General features: G+C 38.8%; 1 protein-coding gene across 2 annotated transcripts in view; it reads left to right on the forward strand.

Moving 5' to 3' along the window:
- Positions 1-20294, forward strand: part of eml6 (EMAP like 6) — a 524201-nt gene that overhangs the window by 112195 nt on the left and 391712 nt on the right. For both annotated transcript variants that reach the window (XM_087991388.1, XM_043695965.2), the window contains exon 8: positions 6395-6532. In XM_087991388.1, the coding sequence (XP_087847514.1) occupies positions 6395-6532 (138 nt within the window). The remainder of the gene's footprint in view (positions 1-6394; positions 6533-20294) is intronic.

The following is a 20294-nucleotide window of genomic DNA, read 5'->3' on the forward strand; positions in this document are numbered from 1 at the left end:
CTGACTAAAAAAGTCTTTTTAATCTCAGCCTTAAATATACTTAACACCGTCTCTACAGCACTCTGTGGCAAAGAATTCCACAGATTCACTGCACTCCAACAGAAGAAATTCCCTCCCATCTTTGTTTTAAATGGATGACTCTTTATTCTGTGATTAAGCCTCTGATCCTACATTCTCCCACAAAAGGAAACAATTTTTCAACATCTACCCTGTCAAGTCTTTAAGAACCTTAAGTTTCAATAAGGTCATGTCTCATTTTTTTAAACTCGAATGAGTATATGCTCAATCTATTTCTTCACATAAGACAGTTCCTCCACACACTCCGTATTGCTTCTATTGCCAGTATAGCTTCCCTTAGATAAGATGCCCAAAACTGTTCACAGAATTCCAGAGGTGGTCTGACTAGTGACTTCTACAATTTTAGCTAGACCTCCCCGTTTTAATACTACATTGCTTTTGAAATAAACACCAACATTTTATTTGCCTTAATACCTGTTGAACTTGTACGCTACATTTTTGTTATTTTTATGAGAACTCCCAAATTCTTCTGTGCTGGAGCATTCTGCATTCTTTCACCATTTAAATAATGTTCAGCTCCTGTATTCTTCCTGTCAAAGAAATAAATTTCTGTTCTTCTGTTAAAAAACAGCGGCAGCCTCATGCAAATATGTTTCAGTGACAATATGTAATCTATCAAACAGATTCTATCTGGAATCTGACTTGTTCAGTATTACCATTAGCTGTAATCTTAACAATGTGCAATGATTGTGGTTCATGAATAGGGAGCATAGCAAGTCTTTAAGTCAGCATACTATAATATTTATGTCAATTAATGCCTGTTTGTTTTCTTAGTCTGATCATTGATCCTTGTACTGTATCTGATTTCTGTAGTGTGTGGGTGGAGCTAAGGAGTCATGTGAACATATATGACCATAGGGCTGCTGTCTCATTAGAGAGAGATAGCTGGAGACGAGTTTAACCTAAGGGTCACCATACCTCAGGTGATAGGCAAAGTCAAGAAGGTAACCTTCATGGTTAGCTCAGCTGGTGTGGGAATTGAACCTGTGCTGTTGGTATAGTCAGCATCACAAATCAGTCATTCAGCTAACTGAATCCCAGATTAGCTGGACTGCCCAGGGTTTGCATTCTCCAGGATACTGGCCTATAAATTCTCTTCCTCAGTTTGCTGTCTGAACTCAGCATTCTGGCAGCAACTATAATGGCTTGCCGGCCCGGATCCTGAAGAAAATTGTAACTGGCCAAGGCTTGGCTTTGTTTTGTTGGTTTTGCTGTAGGCTGACTTAGAATCCCTCTGTTCAGGATATGTCCTGAGTGTGGCTATTTAATTGCCTTCACTCAAGTGGTGTTCCCTTAGCTCAGTCAACCTGGCGAGGGTGATCCCTTCCATTGGAAGCACTGCAACATGTGCTCTGCTTGCCTCATTCTCCAATGGCAAAGCCATTTGTAGTGCCTATTTGAAGTCCAGTTGGGCTTCAGCTTATAGGCACTTTTGCATAGTTACATCATTAATCCCACATACCAAATGGTATTTCAGCATCTCATTAAGGGTTAAATCAAGGTCACATGCCGCTGCCAGTCCTTTTAACCTTGTCAAAAATCCTGATACAGATTCTCCTGGTTCTTGAATTGCTGAGCAAAACCGATCGTGTTGTAGAATTAGAGAAGACTTGGGGTCATAATATTCCTTAACTAAATCCATCAAATCTTGAAAGGTTTTATTATCTGGTGCCTCTGGGAAAGTTAGGCTCCTAATAACTGAAAAAACTGTGGGTCCACAAGCTGTCAGGAAAATTACTGGTTGTTTTTCATCTGCCTCAATGTCATTTGCCTGGAAAGAGATAACACATTCTTTCCACATATTGGGCCAAGTCTTTGACAGCAGGGTCAAACGAGTTGAGCTTCCCAAATATTGGCATGATGCCAGAAATGATTATCCCAACTCAAAAAGCAACTGTTCCAAATGAATTTCTACAGAAACATATCCCAATCTCATCACCACTGTAGTAATTCCACAGAGACTGGTATCCCATCACCAAGTTACCTTTTATTTACGCGTGAACAGTCCTTGACTTTAGTACTGACTCTTTAGAGTCAACTATCAGAGTAGCAGTATCTCTGACACCTCTGGTTTTTTTTATCGAGTGCAGAAACTTTATTCACATTCCACCACCAGGAAGAAAAAGCACCCTAGTGGCCAGTGACAAGCAGTACCCCTCTCGTCAAGGGCAATGTCTACATGAACGAAAAAGTGAACTGAAGAGGGCAGGGATTAATTCAAAGTATAAACACTCCTGTTTATAACTATCAGCCAGGTTCTTGATTGGGGCTGCTAATCTGATCCAATCAGAAAAGTCAGATTCCATGAGGTCTGCCGGCTGACGTTGTTACAATCACTACATATTGTTCCATTCATTTAAGAAGTAGATGATACTACTTTGGGGCCAAGTTGCAGTTTTGCCCATAATTTCACCTTCTATTGTGGCCTAATTTTGTTCTGGTTGGTTAGTATGGTTATATGACTAGCGTATGTATGTTTGGCTAATTCAGAATCATCAGTTTGGAACTTTGCATCATCAACAGCATCAGAATTGGACTTTGTATTTTGCTGGTGATATTCACAAGGGAGTATAGTAAGTTATCTAGTGTGGTCAATATACTGTAGTATTTGTTTGATTTTCCTTATTTGATCACAAATCCTTATAAAACACTCAATTGTTTTAGCTTGTTTTTAGAGCTGGAAAATTGTGTCTGACTCCACTTATGAGCATAAAGCATTCTTGCAAAGATTTGAACTCTGTTGCAAAGATGCAAGATGCTGTAACTGAGAAGAAGATTAAAGATTAAATTGCTTGGATTTGGAGTTAGAATACCCTCTGTATTGCTGTGGGATGGAATAGGTAAATGTGATCTCCAGTGAACCAATCCAAAGAAAGTGTAGTGATGAAAATTTGAAAGTGTACTGCATTTAGAAGTAGATAATGAAGATCTACACTCCAACTACCATCATCTCCTGGAACTTGTTAGGTTACTTCATAGTAGGAGATTAAATTCCTAGAACTTCGTCGCAGATTGGCCTAAAATGTTTTACTCTTTTGTTTTGGATCTCAGCAGTGGTTGTGTTGGAGAAGTTGGGCAGCTGGCTATGGGACCATGGTGATGATGTATTTAGAAATTGTCTACATGGCATGATGGACCAACTGTTTTTCTTTTGTGATATATTAAATATGCTTGCACCACTATTTATTATCACATATATTTATTGCAAATACATTGAAAAGTGTTGTATAATGTCACTGCACTCTGGCATCATATTAAAACACAGAAATTAACCAGACATATAATATAAAGGTAGAAAAATTTTTAAAAAGCTGAAAATTCAACATTACAGTCCTCATTAAGTGCTTAGCATGGGCCTGGATCTGGGCTCATCCAACTGGATGCTCTGACCAACATCAGCACAAAGCAGTTAGCCAGCCTTGAAGTTTCAATTTTTAAGTATTGGATGATATTCTTAACTATAACTTGGCCTGAATACACACTTGATTTTTATATGGTTTTGAAATGTGTCCCTTTAGATCTCCTGTGTTGCTTCAGAATTTGCTGGAGCGGTACATCGCATAGTGCTATGTTAATTAGCTTTTCTCCCTGAGCCAAGAGCTTGGAAAAAACTTTGGTCTACAAGTTTCTGAAATTAAAGTTGATAACAATGGGGATCTGGAACTTTGGAGAAAATGACACAACAAATAATCTCTTTAAACAATAAGATTCATGGATTGAAAACAGAGAAATGAAGGTGAAGGAATTAGAAAGAATAGATCAAATAAGACATAGAAAAAGAAAAGAAAGACAAATAAAATTTGGGTTCAGGCAGAGAGGAAAAATTTTAAAACAATGAGAACAATATTGAATTTTAAAATTTGAAAATCTCAACAGTAATTTATACCTGCAGGAGTAATATTCCATGATTTCATGTGTTCCATTCCCAAGAGTGGCTTTCCTGAAACATAAATCTTGTAACTAAGTATTTTCTTTATCAGGCAAACCTAACTAGCCTAGCTTTCTGTGGTGTTTTTAACTGCAATTAATGTGCGACTGAATTACATTGGTTGTCTCTTGGTCAGTTCCTGCATGACCTGTCCAACTTTCTTTCAAAAAAAGGACACATAGGACATCAGGACTGCAGGTGCTGGAGATCAGAGCCGAAGAGTGTGGTGCTGGAAAAGCACAGCCGGTCAGACAGCATCCAAGGAGTAGGAGAATCATGTTTCGGGCATACGCCCTTCATCAGGAATGAGCTCATTTTGATGAAGGGCTTATGCCCAAAACGTCAATTCTCCTGCTCCTAAGATGATTCCAGGATACCAAATTTAGACAGTGTAGTTCATGGAATTAATTTCTCAACCACTCCACAAACTACAAGTATGAATTTGTAAGGTGGACACTGCTGCACCTCCTTAAAGAGTGAGACACTCAAATTGCAGGTAAGGTAACCTTCAGGCATATCTACTATTGCAAACTGTCTGCAAGTAATTTAGAATGTTTTTGAAGGTGTTGTGTTGAATTCCTGATTTGGCAATTAATGTTACTACATCCTCACAGGAATGACAGAAGAGTTAGTTGGCTCATATACATAAAGGTTGCAACAGGTCTGAGTACAACAGTAGTCTCAGTGGATCTGCACAGGTAGATGGAGCAGAGATATCAAGAGGGAAGGCTTTTACTGATGACTTCTGCCAAGTTGAAACTTGACACCTCATGCTTCTTGATAGTGAATGGAGGTTGTCCAGCATTGCAGTCAATGCACACAGCAGCTCAGTGGTCCATGGTCATCAGTACTTTCCTTAGGTGTGCAGCAAAACTTACCTCTGAGCACTCTAATGCAGAACCTATCTGTTGGGTCACTTGATCTGGCAAATGATCCATGCTTTTGACTGGCCTAGGTGCAGTCTGCTTCTGCCTGGATGATTCACTATATGCTGACGCTATACAGGTAGTTCTGGAGTAATGTGCGTTTCAGCAGCGCAATTTGGCTATAACATTGCTGAAGAATTAGGGAACAGTATTTTTGGAGAATGCTCACCTCCATCGGCAATAATGCAATTCTCTAGGGGATCAGTTTGCATGCTTCGTTCTGTGCTAGTGTCCACGTGTGTGCTACATCGGTGCTGGTCATCGTGCCATTCTGCACATGTGCGATGTCAGCTCCGGTCTTAGTGCTGTTCTGCGCATCCGCCAATGTCACCTAACAACAGATTAGCTTTCTGTGAGAGGTACTGTACATTTTTTAAATGTATTGTGTTAAATTTACTTTTGCTTTATTAACAACTATAATTTCAACCTTTATTCATGTTGTGCTATGCTTTGCGTTAGACTTTTGGGTTATTTTTGAGCGATTGTGAGTGATTTTTTTTGCTAGTCTGCTCCTTGCCAACTTTTCCCATAGGCCCCAACTCTGCCTCATCAAAGAAATGAAAATGCCATCAGCTGACATTGATGAGACTGAAAATTTCTGGCTCAGTTCTTCCTTCCATGATGAAAATCCAGTCCCATGTCTCCAGTTTTCTCATTTCTACTTTAGATATTCTTATCATTATTTAATTATTTGTTTGTATTACAACTTTAACTCTTTTAAACATTCATTCCATGTCAGACAAACACTCTTATTCCTGTTCTTCTCTTTTAAGTGGTCTGTGTAGCTAAATGATATTAGGTGAGAGGTGATATTTTAACTCATCTACCCATCTACCAATTCTGTTAAAATTCTAGATTATCCTTAATTGTTTTCAGCTATGAAGATGAGAGAACACACAGCATTTCTTATTTATTCATCTCAAACCTGCTGACTGACCACTGTATCCATTATTTTCTGTTTTGTTTTAGATTTTCACACTGCATATGGTCGTCCTGATTTTAGTTTAATGTGCTAAGTGAGAACAGCGTACATTTGTGACAAATGCATGATGTTCACTCACCACAATTTCAGTGAAACAAAAAAATCAAGTTGGATGTTCAACCTATATATACCCCATTCTTACTGGGTACAATAGGTTAAATTTAGGGAACATGTTCTTTAAAAACTGCTTCTTAGTAACGATAAATGATGTATGTTTGGAAAAGTTGAATGCATTTACAGTTTGAATTATTTCTTGCATCGTAATGTTAATGATGGTTTACTTTGGAAAGAATATGAAGCATGATTGTACTCTTCTGACAAAAAATGGAAATTAGTCTTACCTAATGAATTCAGAATGTTCAAGAAGGGGTTTAAATTATATCTATTTAAGGAGCTAAACTCAAGTGGACAAACGATTATTTTAGAGAGCAATACAAAATAATTTTGTGACATTCGATGTTTTATTTCATTTTTGCACAGTTTATGGAGTCTTATTGACCATGCTCTTATTGCACGCTGTAACATGGAAGAGGCAGTACGCAGTGTTGCTTTCAGTAGTGATGGATCACAGCTTGCACTAGGAATGAAGGATGGTTCGTTTACTGTACTCAGAGTCAGGTAAGAAGACATTTTCTTCATTGCCCTCTGCTAAGAGAAAAGAACAAGCTAAATATTAGTGACACTCCATAAATAAATACATGAGGGAACAATGGAAGATTAAGGAAGATTATCTAGCACGAGACTGTTGGTTAAGAAAGAATGTGAAGGAATTAGGAGAAAACTTTAAAAAATAATTAAGAAGGGAAAGAAGAACAATGAAATTATATTATTGAGGAGTGTAAAATTAAATAGTAAAATATTTCATAGCTACATTAATTAAAAAAAGACTGATATGGGGCAGGATCATTAAGAGGTAGACAAGATAATACTACAGGTAAAAGTAGAGAGAAAACAAAGAAGTTGAATAACTATTTTGCTTCAGTATTTCCTTCTGCGATTGAATAGATAGGCATGTCATAATTAGCTGAGATAAGTGATGAGATGTCTACAATTAAATTTAAATTGGGGGCTGTACACAAATAAGCTAAGCAAGCCAGAAGAGGTTAAAGAACCTGGTCTTGTTGGATTACATCAATGTACTTAAAGAGAATTGAGGAAAGAGAGAGAAGAGTAATTGCACATGTTTAGTAATTCTTTAGAAAATGATTTAGAAAAAGAAACATAGCTATTGCAATCCTTACATTTTAAAAGGGGACACTATGTGTCCATGAAATTATAGATCTGTCAGAGGTAGGAAAATAAAGAAATCCATACTAAAGGAGAGAATAAAATTGTAACTACAAATGAGAAGTTTACTTATGAATAGTCAGTATGGATTTCAATGGGGAAAATCTTACTTAACTACCCTTATTAATTTTTTATAGAAATAACAGTGAGTGAATGTAGTGCAATCAATGTACATTATCTGGATTTTCAAAAAGTATTCAATAAACTACCCTATAACAGGCTAGTGAATAAGATCAGGGAATGTGAAATTAGGGGAAAATGGTACAATGCATTGCTAGCGGGCTTCATGACAAGAATAAAAATAGTTAATCAGTGGTAGAAGGTGTGAAGTGGTAGTGATGTTCCACAAGATTCACCATTTATATTAATAACTTGAACTTCAAAATAAAAATTTCTAAAAATTTTATTACTTTTAAATTTTCAGGTGACACCAAATTAGTGGTGATCAGCAATGTTTAGGAGAGCTGCAATTTATTAGAATTAAGGAGTCAAAGTGGAGAAATAATTGTCAAATGGAGTTTGACAACAATAAATGAGCAAGTTGATTCATGTTGGTAGATGGGGAGGTCACTTACCGCTTGGAAAGCACAAATCTATGTGGGTAGAAGAACAGATTATCTCAGAGTACATCAGTCACTGAAAGTTTGTCGCAGGTTAGCATGGCCACTTAAAAAAAGCAACCTAAGTAGATTAGATTACTTACAGTATGGAAACAGGCCCTTTGGCCCAACAAGTCCACACCGACCCGTCGAAGCGCAACCCACCCATACCCCTACATTTACCCCTTACCTAACACTACGGACAATTTAGCATGGCCAATTCACCTGACCTGCACATCTTTGGACTGTGGGAGGAAACCAGAGCACCCAGAGGAAACCCACGCAGACATGGGGAGAACGTGCAAACTCCACACAGTCAGTCGCCTGAGGCGGGAATTGAACCCGGGTCTCTGGCGCTGTGAGGCAGCAGTGCTAACCACTGTGCCACCGTGCCGCCCACTAAGTACTAGGTTTATTTTAGAGGTTTAGCAAAGTAGGAAAGTTATGCTAAATTTGTATTGAATGTTAGACCAGACTCTGAGTACTGCATCCAATTCGAATTGTCATATTTAAAAAAATACATAGATCCTAAAGAAAGTATAGAGAAGATTTACAACGATGATACCGGAAAGTTTTGGGTATGCGTTATCAGAAAAGAAATGCCAGGCTGAGTCTCTTCTATCTTGGTGGGGGGAAAATAGTAGGTTGATAAATGATCTTTGAGAGTTCTTTGAAGTTATGAGATGTTTTAATAGAGTAGAAACAGAGAGAATATTTGCTCTTATGAAAAACAAAAGTAGAGATGATGGGAGAGTCATCACAAAATCCAATAAGGAACTCCGAAGAACCCTCTTCATCCAAGAGTGGTAAGAAAGTAGAATTTCTTGTCACACAGTGGGTAAAGTGAAAATATAGATGTATTTAAGGGAAAAGTAGCCAAGCGTATTATGCAGAACTGGCTGTAATGGTAAATTTAGTATTATGAATAATTTATAATTTTGAGATTTTTTTATTTTGTATGTTAAGAGGGAAAGACATGGGTAGACCTTTTTAAGTTCATTAGTGAGCTTAGGGCTGTGACATATAGAAGTTTGGAGAGCTATTTTGGTTTATGTGCATTTTTGAGGTTTTAAACCCTAAGGTTAATAGTTCTATGCACTAGAAAATAGATAAATGAGGGCAAAAAAGTGCTATTGCCTGGCGGTAGGGCGCTAGTAACACATAGAGAATAGCAGAATTCACATAGTTGGTTAGTGTGGAATATGCTCGATACTGAAGGATTGTTGACACTGAATTTAGAGAACTCAGGTTTTCTTAGAAGTTAAAGTCATTATGAGTTCATTTGCAGTTTGTTTTAGGTGTCTCTGAGAGAAGCACTAGATAAAGGGAAAAAGTGTTTAGTGACTGCAAAGAAATTCACAGAAGCTTGTGCTGAGCAAGAAACTTAAGTGTGAAGGTTTGGTTTCCCAGATATTGCTAGGAAATAGGGCTAATATGAGCTTGAATCCTTATATGATATGTGCTATGAAATCATTTCAGTCTTTTTATTTATGGTGTAATACAGCTCAGGCCTTTTTTGTTTAATAAATACTTTATTCTTTGTGTACCTTTTGTGAACATGTACAGTAATTGGCCTTCATGACTACTAAACAAATAAAGCTAGGATTTAACAAACTTGTTTTCTTCTGGGACCTGGCTTGTCCAGTATTAACATTGGCTAGGGTCATAACATTAAATGAGAATAGATGGGAGGAGGCTTCAGTGGTACACAACAAGGCCATGCTGGTTTTTATGTAACACTGAAGCCTCCTCCCATCTATTCTCATTTAATGTTATGACCCTAGCCGATGTTAATACTGGACAAGCCAGATCCCAGAAGAAAACAAGTTTGTTAAATCCTAGCATTATTTGTTTAGTAATAGATGGGAGGAGGCTTCAGTGGTGCATAAAAATCAGCATGGCCTTGTTGTGAGTAAATCACAAGTTACCTTTACTTCGGCTACTTATTTGGAAATATCACAGATAATCAAGTACTGAAACAATAATTTAAGCTTTATTGCATGTATCAACTAAAATAAGACCCCTTAAGTAAACAAGCTAAGCCTCACAACTCAACTTGGCTGTTACCTGATTAATGATGGAATCTGGCCAGGATTCTAAACGAAAGTCTCTGGAAGTCTCCAGGGATCGATCCTTTTGCATTATTGTTCTTCAAAGTTCTGTTACTGACTTGTTCTGGTGTTGGATTTTTCTACAATTTTCTCTTTTAAGTTTGTGGTGTGGCATTGATGATTCAATGGATTCTTTTTTCCCCAACATTGATTACTTTCCTGGAGACCTGAAGTCCGTAGCTTGCCTTCTTATCTGAAGTAGTTCCTCTGTTCCTTGTTATATTCAGGGTTAGCTGTCTGTTTAAAACATAGCTTTTCTTGCAATTAATCCCTTTTCTTCAGAATATTACTTAAGCAGACATAATTGCCCATTTGTTACAAGACAGAAAGTTATCAACCACTTGTTATCTCCTGTCTTCCAGAAGTGACCAATTCACGTGTTGCTTTTTAAATTTTTTATTGACATCTTTCACCTGTAGAAACAGTTTATTCCAGAAAGAGTTATTCATTCAATCTGTGAAGTTTGCATTGTCACAGCCTGGTTGGGCTAAATGGTCAATTTCAGTGCCATATATCCTATGTAAACAGAAGTATATCTTTGTTTACAGGTGCAGACACAATGGGCTTTGTTTGCCATAACATTTCTGTGGTTCTATAGTAAAAGATCATTGACCTACATGATGTCAGTTTTCCATCATCTCCAGAATGTAACTGTGACCCATTGCTGGCGAGTATAATTCACACTGGGCTTAACATGGCAAGAATGAGCCAGTCCGGTGGCTCAGTGGTTAGTACTGCTGCCTCACAGTGCCAGGGAACCGGGTTCAACTCCAGCCTCGGAGTTTGCACATTCACCCCGTGTCTGCGTGGGTTTCCTCAGGGTGCTCCAGTTTCCTTCCACAGTCCAAAGATGTGCAGGTTAGGTGGATAGACCATGCAAAGTTGCCTATAGTGGTCAGGGATGTGTAGGTTAGGTGCATTAGTCAGGGGAAATGTAAAGTTATGGGGTAGGGGAATGGGTCTGGGTGGGATGCTCTTCGGAGGGTCAGTGTGGACTTGTTGGGCCAAATGGCCTGTTTCCACACCGTAGGATTCTATGAATAGTAGAAATTCTGGGAAAGCAATGCATGGCAGTTATTCCTTCAAGCTGTCAGTAACGTATTTCAGGTTTGATTCTGGAAGGCACTTGCTTGTCATGGAGCATAATTTCTTGATATTACATTTGATTATGCTTCTTGTATCTCCATTGCATTATATGTTATGCCCCTTGCTTATGTTGAATGCTAGCTCTACAACCAGTTTGCAAATTTTCAATCTATTCTGTATCGCTTCTAGATTTAAACTGGCTCATAAGAAAGAAATAAGAGCTTAAGTAGGTCATCAAGATTTTCGCACCTGTTGTGTCATTTAACAAGATCATGGCTGATATTCGACCTCAATTCTATGTGCACGTACAGAGGGGAAATTTGGAGTAATGTGCACAGTATTAGTTACCCTATTTAAAGAAGGTTATAGATATGTAGGAAGCCATTTAACGATGATTTGAAGTAGATTAGATTCCTTACAGTGTGGAAACAGGCCCTTCGGCCCAACAAGTCCACACCCAGACCCATCTGTTAAGACACTGGGTAAACCCTCCTGCCTAATTTAAAACCAGCAACAGAGAAAAGATTTATCCCGTGCCGTAATCTGTAAAACTCCGAGTGGCCAAGAACTATTTAAGAAATAAAGTTGTTAATTTTTACTTTAAAGTATAACAGAGAATAATTAACTAACCACTATTTGCAATTTCTTCTTCTAACCTATCTTTTACCTTCCCTTCTATACTAGTCCAACAAACTCGCAATTAAGATTTACAAATCCACACTTATCTCAAAACCAGGCTGCTTTCGTGCTTCTATTCGGATCTTCCTGTGTCTTTTTTTCTTCTTCTTAGGAACTTCTGTGTCACAGGTTACTAATAGAAAAGGTACTTATAAGAGAGCTATTTTTCAAGCAGTCTGTTTACATGCTGGGCTTGGCAGTTCTTCTCTCAACTGTTCAATTTTCCCCGGTCTTAAACTCCCAAAGCATCAGATTGTGCCATTGGCTTTTAAGATTGTCAGTACACTCAATTCAAATTGGATTGGAGTTTGATATGTTTTGGGGTATAATTTAAACTGATTGGCTGAATTCAAATTTGTGTTTTTGTCTCATAGCAACTCAGCAAGTGCTGTTTGTTCTGAATCAAATGTTACTTTGTAAATTCTCCAGCACTCGGTTTACTTGCCAAGTTCTTCACTCTCTTAAAGATAGACCCACATCTTCATAACACATCTCCCTCTGACTAATGCACCTAACACTATGGCCTGCACATCTTTGGATTGTGGCAATGTGTCTGTTGCCTTCATGAATTTGCACCAGACTCAAATGCTGTTGGGAACCCAGACTGGCCTCTGTTGCAGTGGCCATGAGTTGGTGCGAGTACTGCTTTGATGATGCAGAAGTGGCTGGGAACCCAAAATCTCCCCAATGCAGCTGCCACGAGTCCATGCTGCTGAGCCTACTCGCATCTGCACAGGGCCCACTTGCCAATGCTGTTGCTGCGACCGAGCTCTTTACCAAAACGTAAGTAGTATTTTTCGAAACCAAGAAAATAAATGAAAAGAAAAGCAGACAGAGTGGCTGAGCCATGGGTTCAGAGGCTACTCCACTACCATCTTACCAGAAGGAGATAATGGAACTGAGGTAGAAGACAGCTCTCAAAGTGAACTCCTACAATTTGATGAGCTAACATAGAAATACTGAGACAGTTGGACAGTGTGTTGGATATTTGGAGAAGGGACAATGAAGGATTTTCTAAGACTACTGAGGAAGTATGAGCCAATCTGTGGAAATATATATGGATGCATTATGCTAGCTAGACACGATTTGGGTGTAGGAGAGTAGAACCAATAAATCATCCTTGTGGCCAGATAAACAAGTTGGTAGAAACAGAAGCTCAGTACATGTTAAAGAGCCCCTTGATTGGACCTGGTCAAAGCAGCGGGAGTTCATCAGTGTAAGAGGAGTTGATGGCCTAGACATATTATCGCTAGACAAGTAATCCAGAGATGATAGTGTGTTTCTGGAAAAGCACAGCAGGTCAGGCGGCATCCAAGGAGCAGGAAAATTGACGTTTTGGGCCGGAGCCCTTTGTCATTCCTGATGAAGGATTCAGGCCCAAAACGTTGATTTTCCTGCTCCTCGAATGCTGCCTGACCTGCTGTGTTTTTCCAGCAACACACTCTCAACTCTGATCTCCAGCATCTGCAGATCTCACTGCCTCCTACATAATCCAGAGACTCTGGTAATGTTCTGGGGGGGACCCTGGTTCAGATCTTGCCATGGTAGGTGGTAGAATTTGAATTCAATAAACATCTGGAATTAGGAGTCTGATGATGACTGTGAATCATTGTTGATTGTTGGAAAAACTCGTCTGGTTTATTAATACTTTTTAGGCAAGGAAACTGCTGATCTTACCTGGTCTGGCCTATACATAACTCCAGAACCACAGCAATATGATTGACACTTAAGTGCCCTTTGGGCAATTAGGCATGGGTAATAAATGCTAGCCGTGATGCCCATATTCCTGTGAATGAATATAAAAAATATATAGTGTTGATTCCTAGACCTGGATTAACTAGACTTTGACTAATTTATACAAAAGTGAACACAGACATGAAAACAGATTTGTCCTCAGTTGTATCCAGTTAAAAGATTGCATTTATATTGTTGGCAGTGCCGTATTTCTTTCTAAAGATTGATCTTAAGGGATATCATCAAGAGCCATTTAAGTTAAGGGCTAAATAAATCTCTGCTTTTGTTACCCCAAATGGCATTGTGTGATGCCATTTCAGTCAATGAAGACCCTAGACATATTCTAAAGACTTATGAATCAAGTCATAACTGGTGTTTGTAACTATGTCATGTATTTAGATGATGTTGTGGTTTATAGTAGCACTTGGGAAAATCATGTGAAACAAGTTGAAGACCTATTTTAGCATTTATAGTTAGCTGGATTAGTGATAAATTTAGCCAAAAGTGAATTTGCAAATGCATGAGTGACTTAGTTCGAACATTTGGTTGGACAAAGACTGGTGTTGCCAAGGACAGTGAAAGTGAAGCCTTCATTATAATTTAGTATTTCCTAAATCATTGGATTTTATGGAATGAGTGTATGTTTCAGGAAATTTCTGTGTAACTTCAGTTCAACAGCTGCATCTTTTAACACAAAACAAGCAAACATCACATTATCGACAAAATGCACAGCACTTGAGAAGCTGAAGGCAACCTTAATGAATAAACAAGTGTTGATTGTCCCTGACTTTTCTATACCTTTTGAAAGTAACAGTTGAATTGGAGGAGGATGTTGTCTTCTTACAGGATAATGTGAAAGGAATAGAGAAACTAGTGGGATGCTTCTAAGAAACTAAACCAGAATCAGAAGAAACACTCTACAAAGAAAAAGAGACTTTGAGTTTGTTTCCAAGATGGAAACAAGGAAACACCAATTTGCACGCTTCATAAGCCACTAGCATTTATTGAAAAGTTTAAAGTTTGGAACATGTGACTATTCTGATTGAGCCTTTTGTTGCAACCATATTATAAAAATTATTTATCTTAATGAAAAAGGTATGGATACATTATCCTATATGTAAAATCTTAGAATAAGTTAAAAATTTAAAAAGTTTTGCCAATATTCTATTTTCTGTATGTGTATATATGTGTTCAAAGGAGGAATTTATAATACAATTAGAGCTTTAGTGAGTAATGTTATGTACCTATGGTTTATATCTGTTTATTTGTAGCTAAAGTCCAATTACTTATAATAAATAATAACTTTTGTTTAGCACAGAAATCAGTTTGTGCTTTATATCAACCTTAGACTGAATGTCAGGTAAATTGGGGTACAGTGTATACCTTTTAAAAAAAATTGGTACAATTCAAGTGGGACTCGATTTACAGCATGCTACTCCAGAGGGATGTAACAGGTATCTTACTGAAGTACTTCAGAAATCCAAATATACTCCATCTACCAGTTCCTCTTTATCTATCCTGCTTCTTACCTGCTCAAAATAAACTGTAATAAGTTTGTTATGTATGATTTCCCCTTCATGAAGCCATGCTAACTCTGATTGATGATATCATGTATTTCTAATTGCTCTGCCATTATATCCTTTATAGTAAACTTTAACATTTTCCCAGTGATAAATGTCTAGCTAACTAGTCTATTGTTACCAGTTTTTGTCTCCATTTTTGAATACATATGTTACGTTGACAGTTTTCTGATCCTCAGGGATTTGATTCTTGGAAAATTACAAACAATGCATTCACTATCTTTGTAGTTATTTCCAGAGTCCTACAGGCTTTATGCCCTGTTAATTCCCCTAGTACTTTTTCTCTAGTGATAGTTACTATGTTTACCTACATTACTTCCCTCCCCCTCCGTTGCATGTTTTTATCTTTCAATTCTAAGTCTAATCTACTAGTGTCAGTTGTAGTGTGTAATTTACAATCTTTTAAAATTGTTGAGGTTTAATTAATTCAGTTATAACTAACTACTTATAAATGCCTATTGTAATTGGATATCAATCAGAACCTCAAAATATTTTCTTTGAGAAAACCTTCCACTGATATCACTGACCTGGACAATATGCTCGTAACAATAGAACATTGATGGAGGAACCTGAAATTTGGCATTCAGAGTTGTAAAAATCTTTCAATAGTTAAAGATAGGTCAAAAGTTAACAATATTGAAGATATGAGACCGTTAGCAGTGGTTTGTAAGTTTTATTTTAAGAGAAAAACTTAATGTAGGAATTTAATTTTAACTGACTACTCTTTCACTCATATGTCTTAGTTAAAAATATAAACATTCTGATTTATCAGTAGAACACTGCTTTCTGGAATCAGAGCTATGAGCAGACTTCTTCCACCCTCTGAAAACATGTAAAATAATGAGTCAGTTTGGGAAAATATGGAGACATCAGAAAAATGTGATCCTCAAGAAAAAAAAATCTGATTTTGCAGCCAAAGTTTGAACAACTTGTTCATTGTTATGTCATTTAAACACAGTTTGCTATTCTCCCATGAGGCAGAGATAAACTTGATAGTAGCAATTACTGACATGAAAGTGTACTCACCACTTAAATTAGATTCCCTACAATGTGGAAACAGCCAAACCAGTACACAACAACCCTCTGAAGAGTAACCCACCCAGACCCATTTCCCTCTGACTAATGCACCTAACACTATGGGCAATTTAGCATAGCCAATTCACCTGGTGCATATCTTTGGACTGTGGGAGGAAACCCACGCAGACACAGAGAGAATGTGCAAACTCCACGCAGATAGTCACCTGAGGCTGGAATCAAACCTGGGACCCTGGTGCTGTGAGGCAGTAGTGCTAACCACTGAGCCACTGTGCTACACCTCCTCCTTGCCCCCCTCCCCAGTACACAGAGCTTTTATCAGACAGACAGAAGCCTCAACACACAATCACGGTACTTCTCCAACAAACTTGGAATGCTGTTATCCACCTTCGTGCTGTACTTTGTAGTGCATTGACACCTTTTGTTGCTACTTTTTGTGTAGGGACCGACACCCATCTCATCAATGGAGCAGGATGGACCTCTTAGCATGTCTTCTTAGCATTCCCTTTAACTTGGATACTCACAGTATCCTTGCCTTGCTTTTATGTGTTTTGCTGCCTCACTTAGAACTTACAGGCTCACAGTATTGCTCTCTTGCTTTGCTGTTTAGCATGGACAGGCAGCTTGTCATGGTTGTCGGCATGATCAATCAATGAGGTTGACATGTTGCTGCACAGCTCACCATTTCTTGAAATTCCTGGAGTCGCAGGTAGATAGGATAGTGAAGAAGGCTTTTGGTATGCTTTCCTGTGTTGGTCAGAGCATTGAATATAGGAGTTGGGAGGTCTTGTGACTGTATAGGATATTGGTTAGGCCACTTTTGGAATATTGTGTGCAATTCTGGTCTCCCTCCTATTGGAAGGATGTTGTTAAACTTGAAAGGGTTCAGAAAAGATTTACAAGGATGTTGCCAAGGTTGGAGGTTGAAGAGAGTGGGGCTATTGTCCCAGGAGCATAGGAGACTGAGGGCTGACGTGACAGACGTTTATAAAATCATGGCAGGTAGGATAGGGTAAATAGAGAAGGTCTTTTCCTTGAGGTGGGTGAGTCCAGAGCTAGGGTGCATGAGTTTAAAGTGAGGGGAATTATTTAAAAGGGACCTACGGGGCAACGTTTTCATGCAAAAGGTGGTGCGTGTATACAATGAGCTACAGAGGAGATGGTGGAGGATGGTACAATTATAACATTTAAAAGCATCTGAATGGGCACATGAATAGGAAGGGCTTATAAGGATATGGCCAAATGCTAGCAAATGGGACTAGATTTATTTAGGATATCTGGTCGATATGGAAAAGTTGGGCCGAAGGGTCTGCTTCCATGCTTTATATCTCTATGATTCAATGAGAAGCAAAACTTTGTGAGAAGTTACCCTTTTTTTCCTGTTCAGCCCTCAGCCCAAGTTGTGCAATTAAAATTCTAATGTCTTTTATTTCAAAAATCTTCCATTTTAATCTGATTATTAATCTAAAATTTGGATCCAGAAGTTGCTGAATTTGTGCTCCACTTTATTTTAAAAATTAACCTGTCCAGCTCAAACTTGAACCCAAGCCTCCTGACTCAAAGGTAGGAACACTATCACTTTGCCACAAGAGCCTTCAATACTTAATAAAAATCGAAAGAACTGCGGATGCTGTAAATCAGAGACAAAAATAGAAATTGCTGGAAAAGCTCAGCAGGTCTGGCAGTATTTGTGCAGAGAAATCAGAGTTAACATTCGGGTTGAGTGATCCTTCCTCAGAGCTAGCTGATGGTAACTAGGAAAATGTCAGTTCAAATGCAGAAGATAGGGTGGGGGAGGGGGTAAGAAGTAAACGCTAGATGGGGATAGAGCCCAAAGAGAGAGAAGAGCAGTTGGAGAGACAAAGGAGTGGATAATGATCTGGCTAGGAGGGTGAATAGCTATTAATAGGGACTGTTAGTGGCTAACAATGGGTTGTGTATAATAACAGACTATGTGATAACAAGCCCTGGTGTGCGGGGGGTTTGGGTAGGGACATGGGAGAGCTCAAGCCCTAAATTTATTGAACTTGACATTGAGTTGGAAGACTGCAGGAACTCCAAATAGAAAATGAGGTGTTATTCTTCCAGCTTGCACTGAGCTTCGCTGGGGCACTGCAAGCAAGCCAAGAAGTTGGCCAGGGTACAGGGTGGTATGTTGAAGTGGTTTGTTCTGATGATGCCAACTGCAACAAAGGAGATTCTGAAATATCCACATTTTTCCTCAGTCAAGGATTCCCCAGCACTGTTGTTGACATGGTCCTCAGCTGGGTCTGACCCATCTCCCGCCCTTCAACCCCTCTTTTCCCTCCTGCAACAATGATCGGGACCCCTTTTCCTTACCTATCATCCCACCAGCATTCACACCTCCAAAGGATCATCAGCCACCATTTCCACCACCTCCAAAGGGATGTCACCACTAGACACATATTCCCCTATCCGCTCTTGTCAGTCTTCCACAGACACCATTCCCTCCGGGACACCGTGGTCCACTCTTCCCTCGTCCCAACATTCCCCCACAAGTTCACGGCACCTTCCGTTGCAACCGTAGAAGGTATAACACTTGTCAATTTACTTCCTCCCTCATGAGTAACCAAGGGCCCAGATACATTTAGTCTACTGCATTCGCTGCTCACAATTTGGTCTCCTCCACATTGTGGAAACAAAGTGTAGTCCAGAAATGATCGGGGCCTCTTTAAGAGATTTAGACAGTGAGTGGTAGGTGCTAGTGTCTTTATTTCGGGTGTTGGTTTGGTTGGGTGGACAAAGCTTGGGATAGCAATGGCTCTTTCAGTGGCGAAGAGTTTTCTGGAGGTGGATGAGGTGACTTTGGAAATTTTTCAGAAGGTGAATAAGACCAAGCTGTAGAAGTTAGTAGTCAAGCTGGTGTTGAAGCTACCTCCTAATGTGAGGAAAGATGTAGCAGTAGCTCCACATTCAAATTTGCTAGAAACACTATCAGGATCTATAGATATGCCAATAATTCAATTGCAAATGAAGCAGCTTGAGGTAGAGGTGAGAGATAAGGAGAAGGCAGCAGAATTGAAACAGTTTGAGTTATGATTAAAAGCAGAAGAGAGAGAAAAGAGAGAGCAGCAGAAGAGGGAGAAAAAGAGAGCAGTAGAAGAGAGAGAAAAGGAGAGAACTTCAGAAACTAACACTTAAAAGGGCAAGTCAGCATAAAATGATGGAGGTGAAAGCTTAAAGTAGGGTTAGTGAGGCAGAGTGAGGATGAGCAAGTCCCTGGTAATTAAAAGCTTAGTGAAAAACTGTTTAAGTATGTTCAAGCATGGCCTAAATTTGATGAGAAGGATGCGGAAGACTTTTTCATCTCATTTGAAAAAGTGGCAAAACAAATGCAGTGGCCAGTGACCATTGATCCAAACAAAACTTGTAGTAGAGCTAGTGAGATCTTTGCATCACTATGAGAGGAGGTATCTGGGGAGTATGAGGAGGTGAAAAAAGCCATCTCAAGTTCATATGAGTTTGTACCAGAAGCCTATAGACAATGTTTCAGGAATCTAAGGAGGAACCTTGGTCAAATCTATCTTGAGTTTGAAAGGATCAAATAGAGTAATTTTGATAAATGGATAAGAGCTTTAAAAATAGATCAAACTACAATGCCTTTAGAGAGGTAATTATTTTGGAAGAATTCAAAAATTAATTGCCTGAAAGGGAAAGGTAGATCTTAGTGAAGTTCATAAGGATAACTTACCATAGGGTAAAAAAGAAACCCTTGAAGTGGACAAAAATGCAAAAAGCTCCGGTGTCTTCATTGTAATAAAGTGGGACACATGAAATCACAGTGTTGATAGGCTAGGAGGAAGCAAGGTGTAGGAAAACAGGACAAGCCTGGAAGTTTTGTTGGCATGGTAACAGAAAGCACAGTGGAAGCTAGAAAGCTGCATCGGAGGTTGATTAAGGAGCACATGCCAGATTTGTTTAAAAAATAAACATGCAAGGGTAAAGTTTATCCACATAGGCCAGGAGTACCGAGTAAAGAGGTTACAATATTAAGGGACACAGGATCCTCTCAGTCTGTGATGCTGAAGGATGAGGAGATATGTACTACTGAAGGACAATTGTCAGAAGAGATATTGGTAACAGGAATTCATGGAGAAACTAAAAACGCTCGATTATGTAAACTGAGGCTAGAGTGTCCAGAATAGAGTGGAGAATTTGTGGTAGGAGTACTGGACAAACTGTCAGCTCCAGGAATACAACTTGGCCTTGCAAATGATATAACTGATTCACTGGTAGGTGTGTTGCCTAC

This window comes from Chiloscyllium plagiosum, unplaced genomic scaffold, assembly GCF_037043375.1.
Source record: "Chiloscyllium plagiosum isolate Xiang-an unplaced genomic scaffold, Cpla_swu_hap1 HiC_scaffold_10, whole genome shotgun sequence".
In the NCBI taxonomy this organism is placed as follows: domain Eukaryota; kingdom Metazoa; phylum Chordata; class Chondrichthyes; order Orectolobiformes; family Hemiscylliidae; genus Chiloscyllium; species Chiloscyllium plagiosum.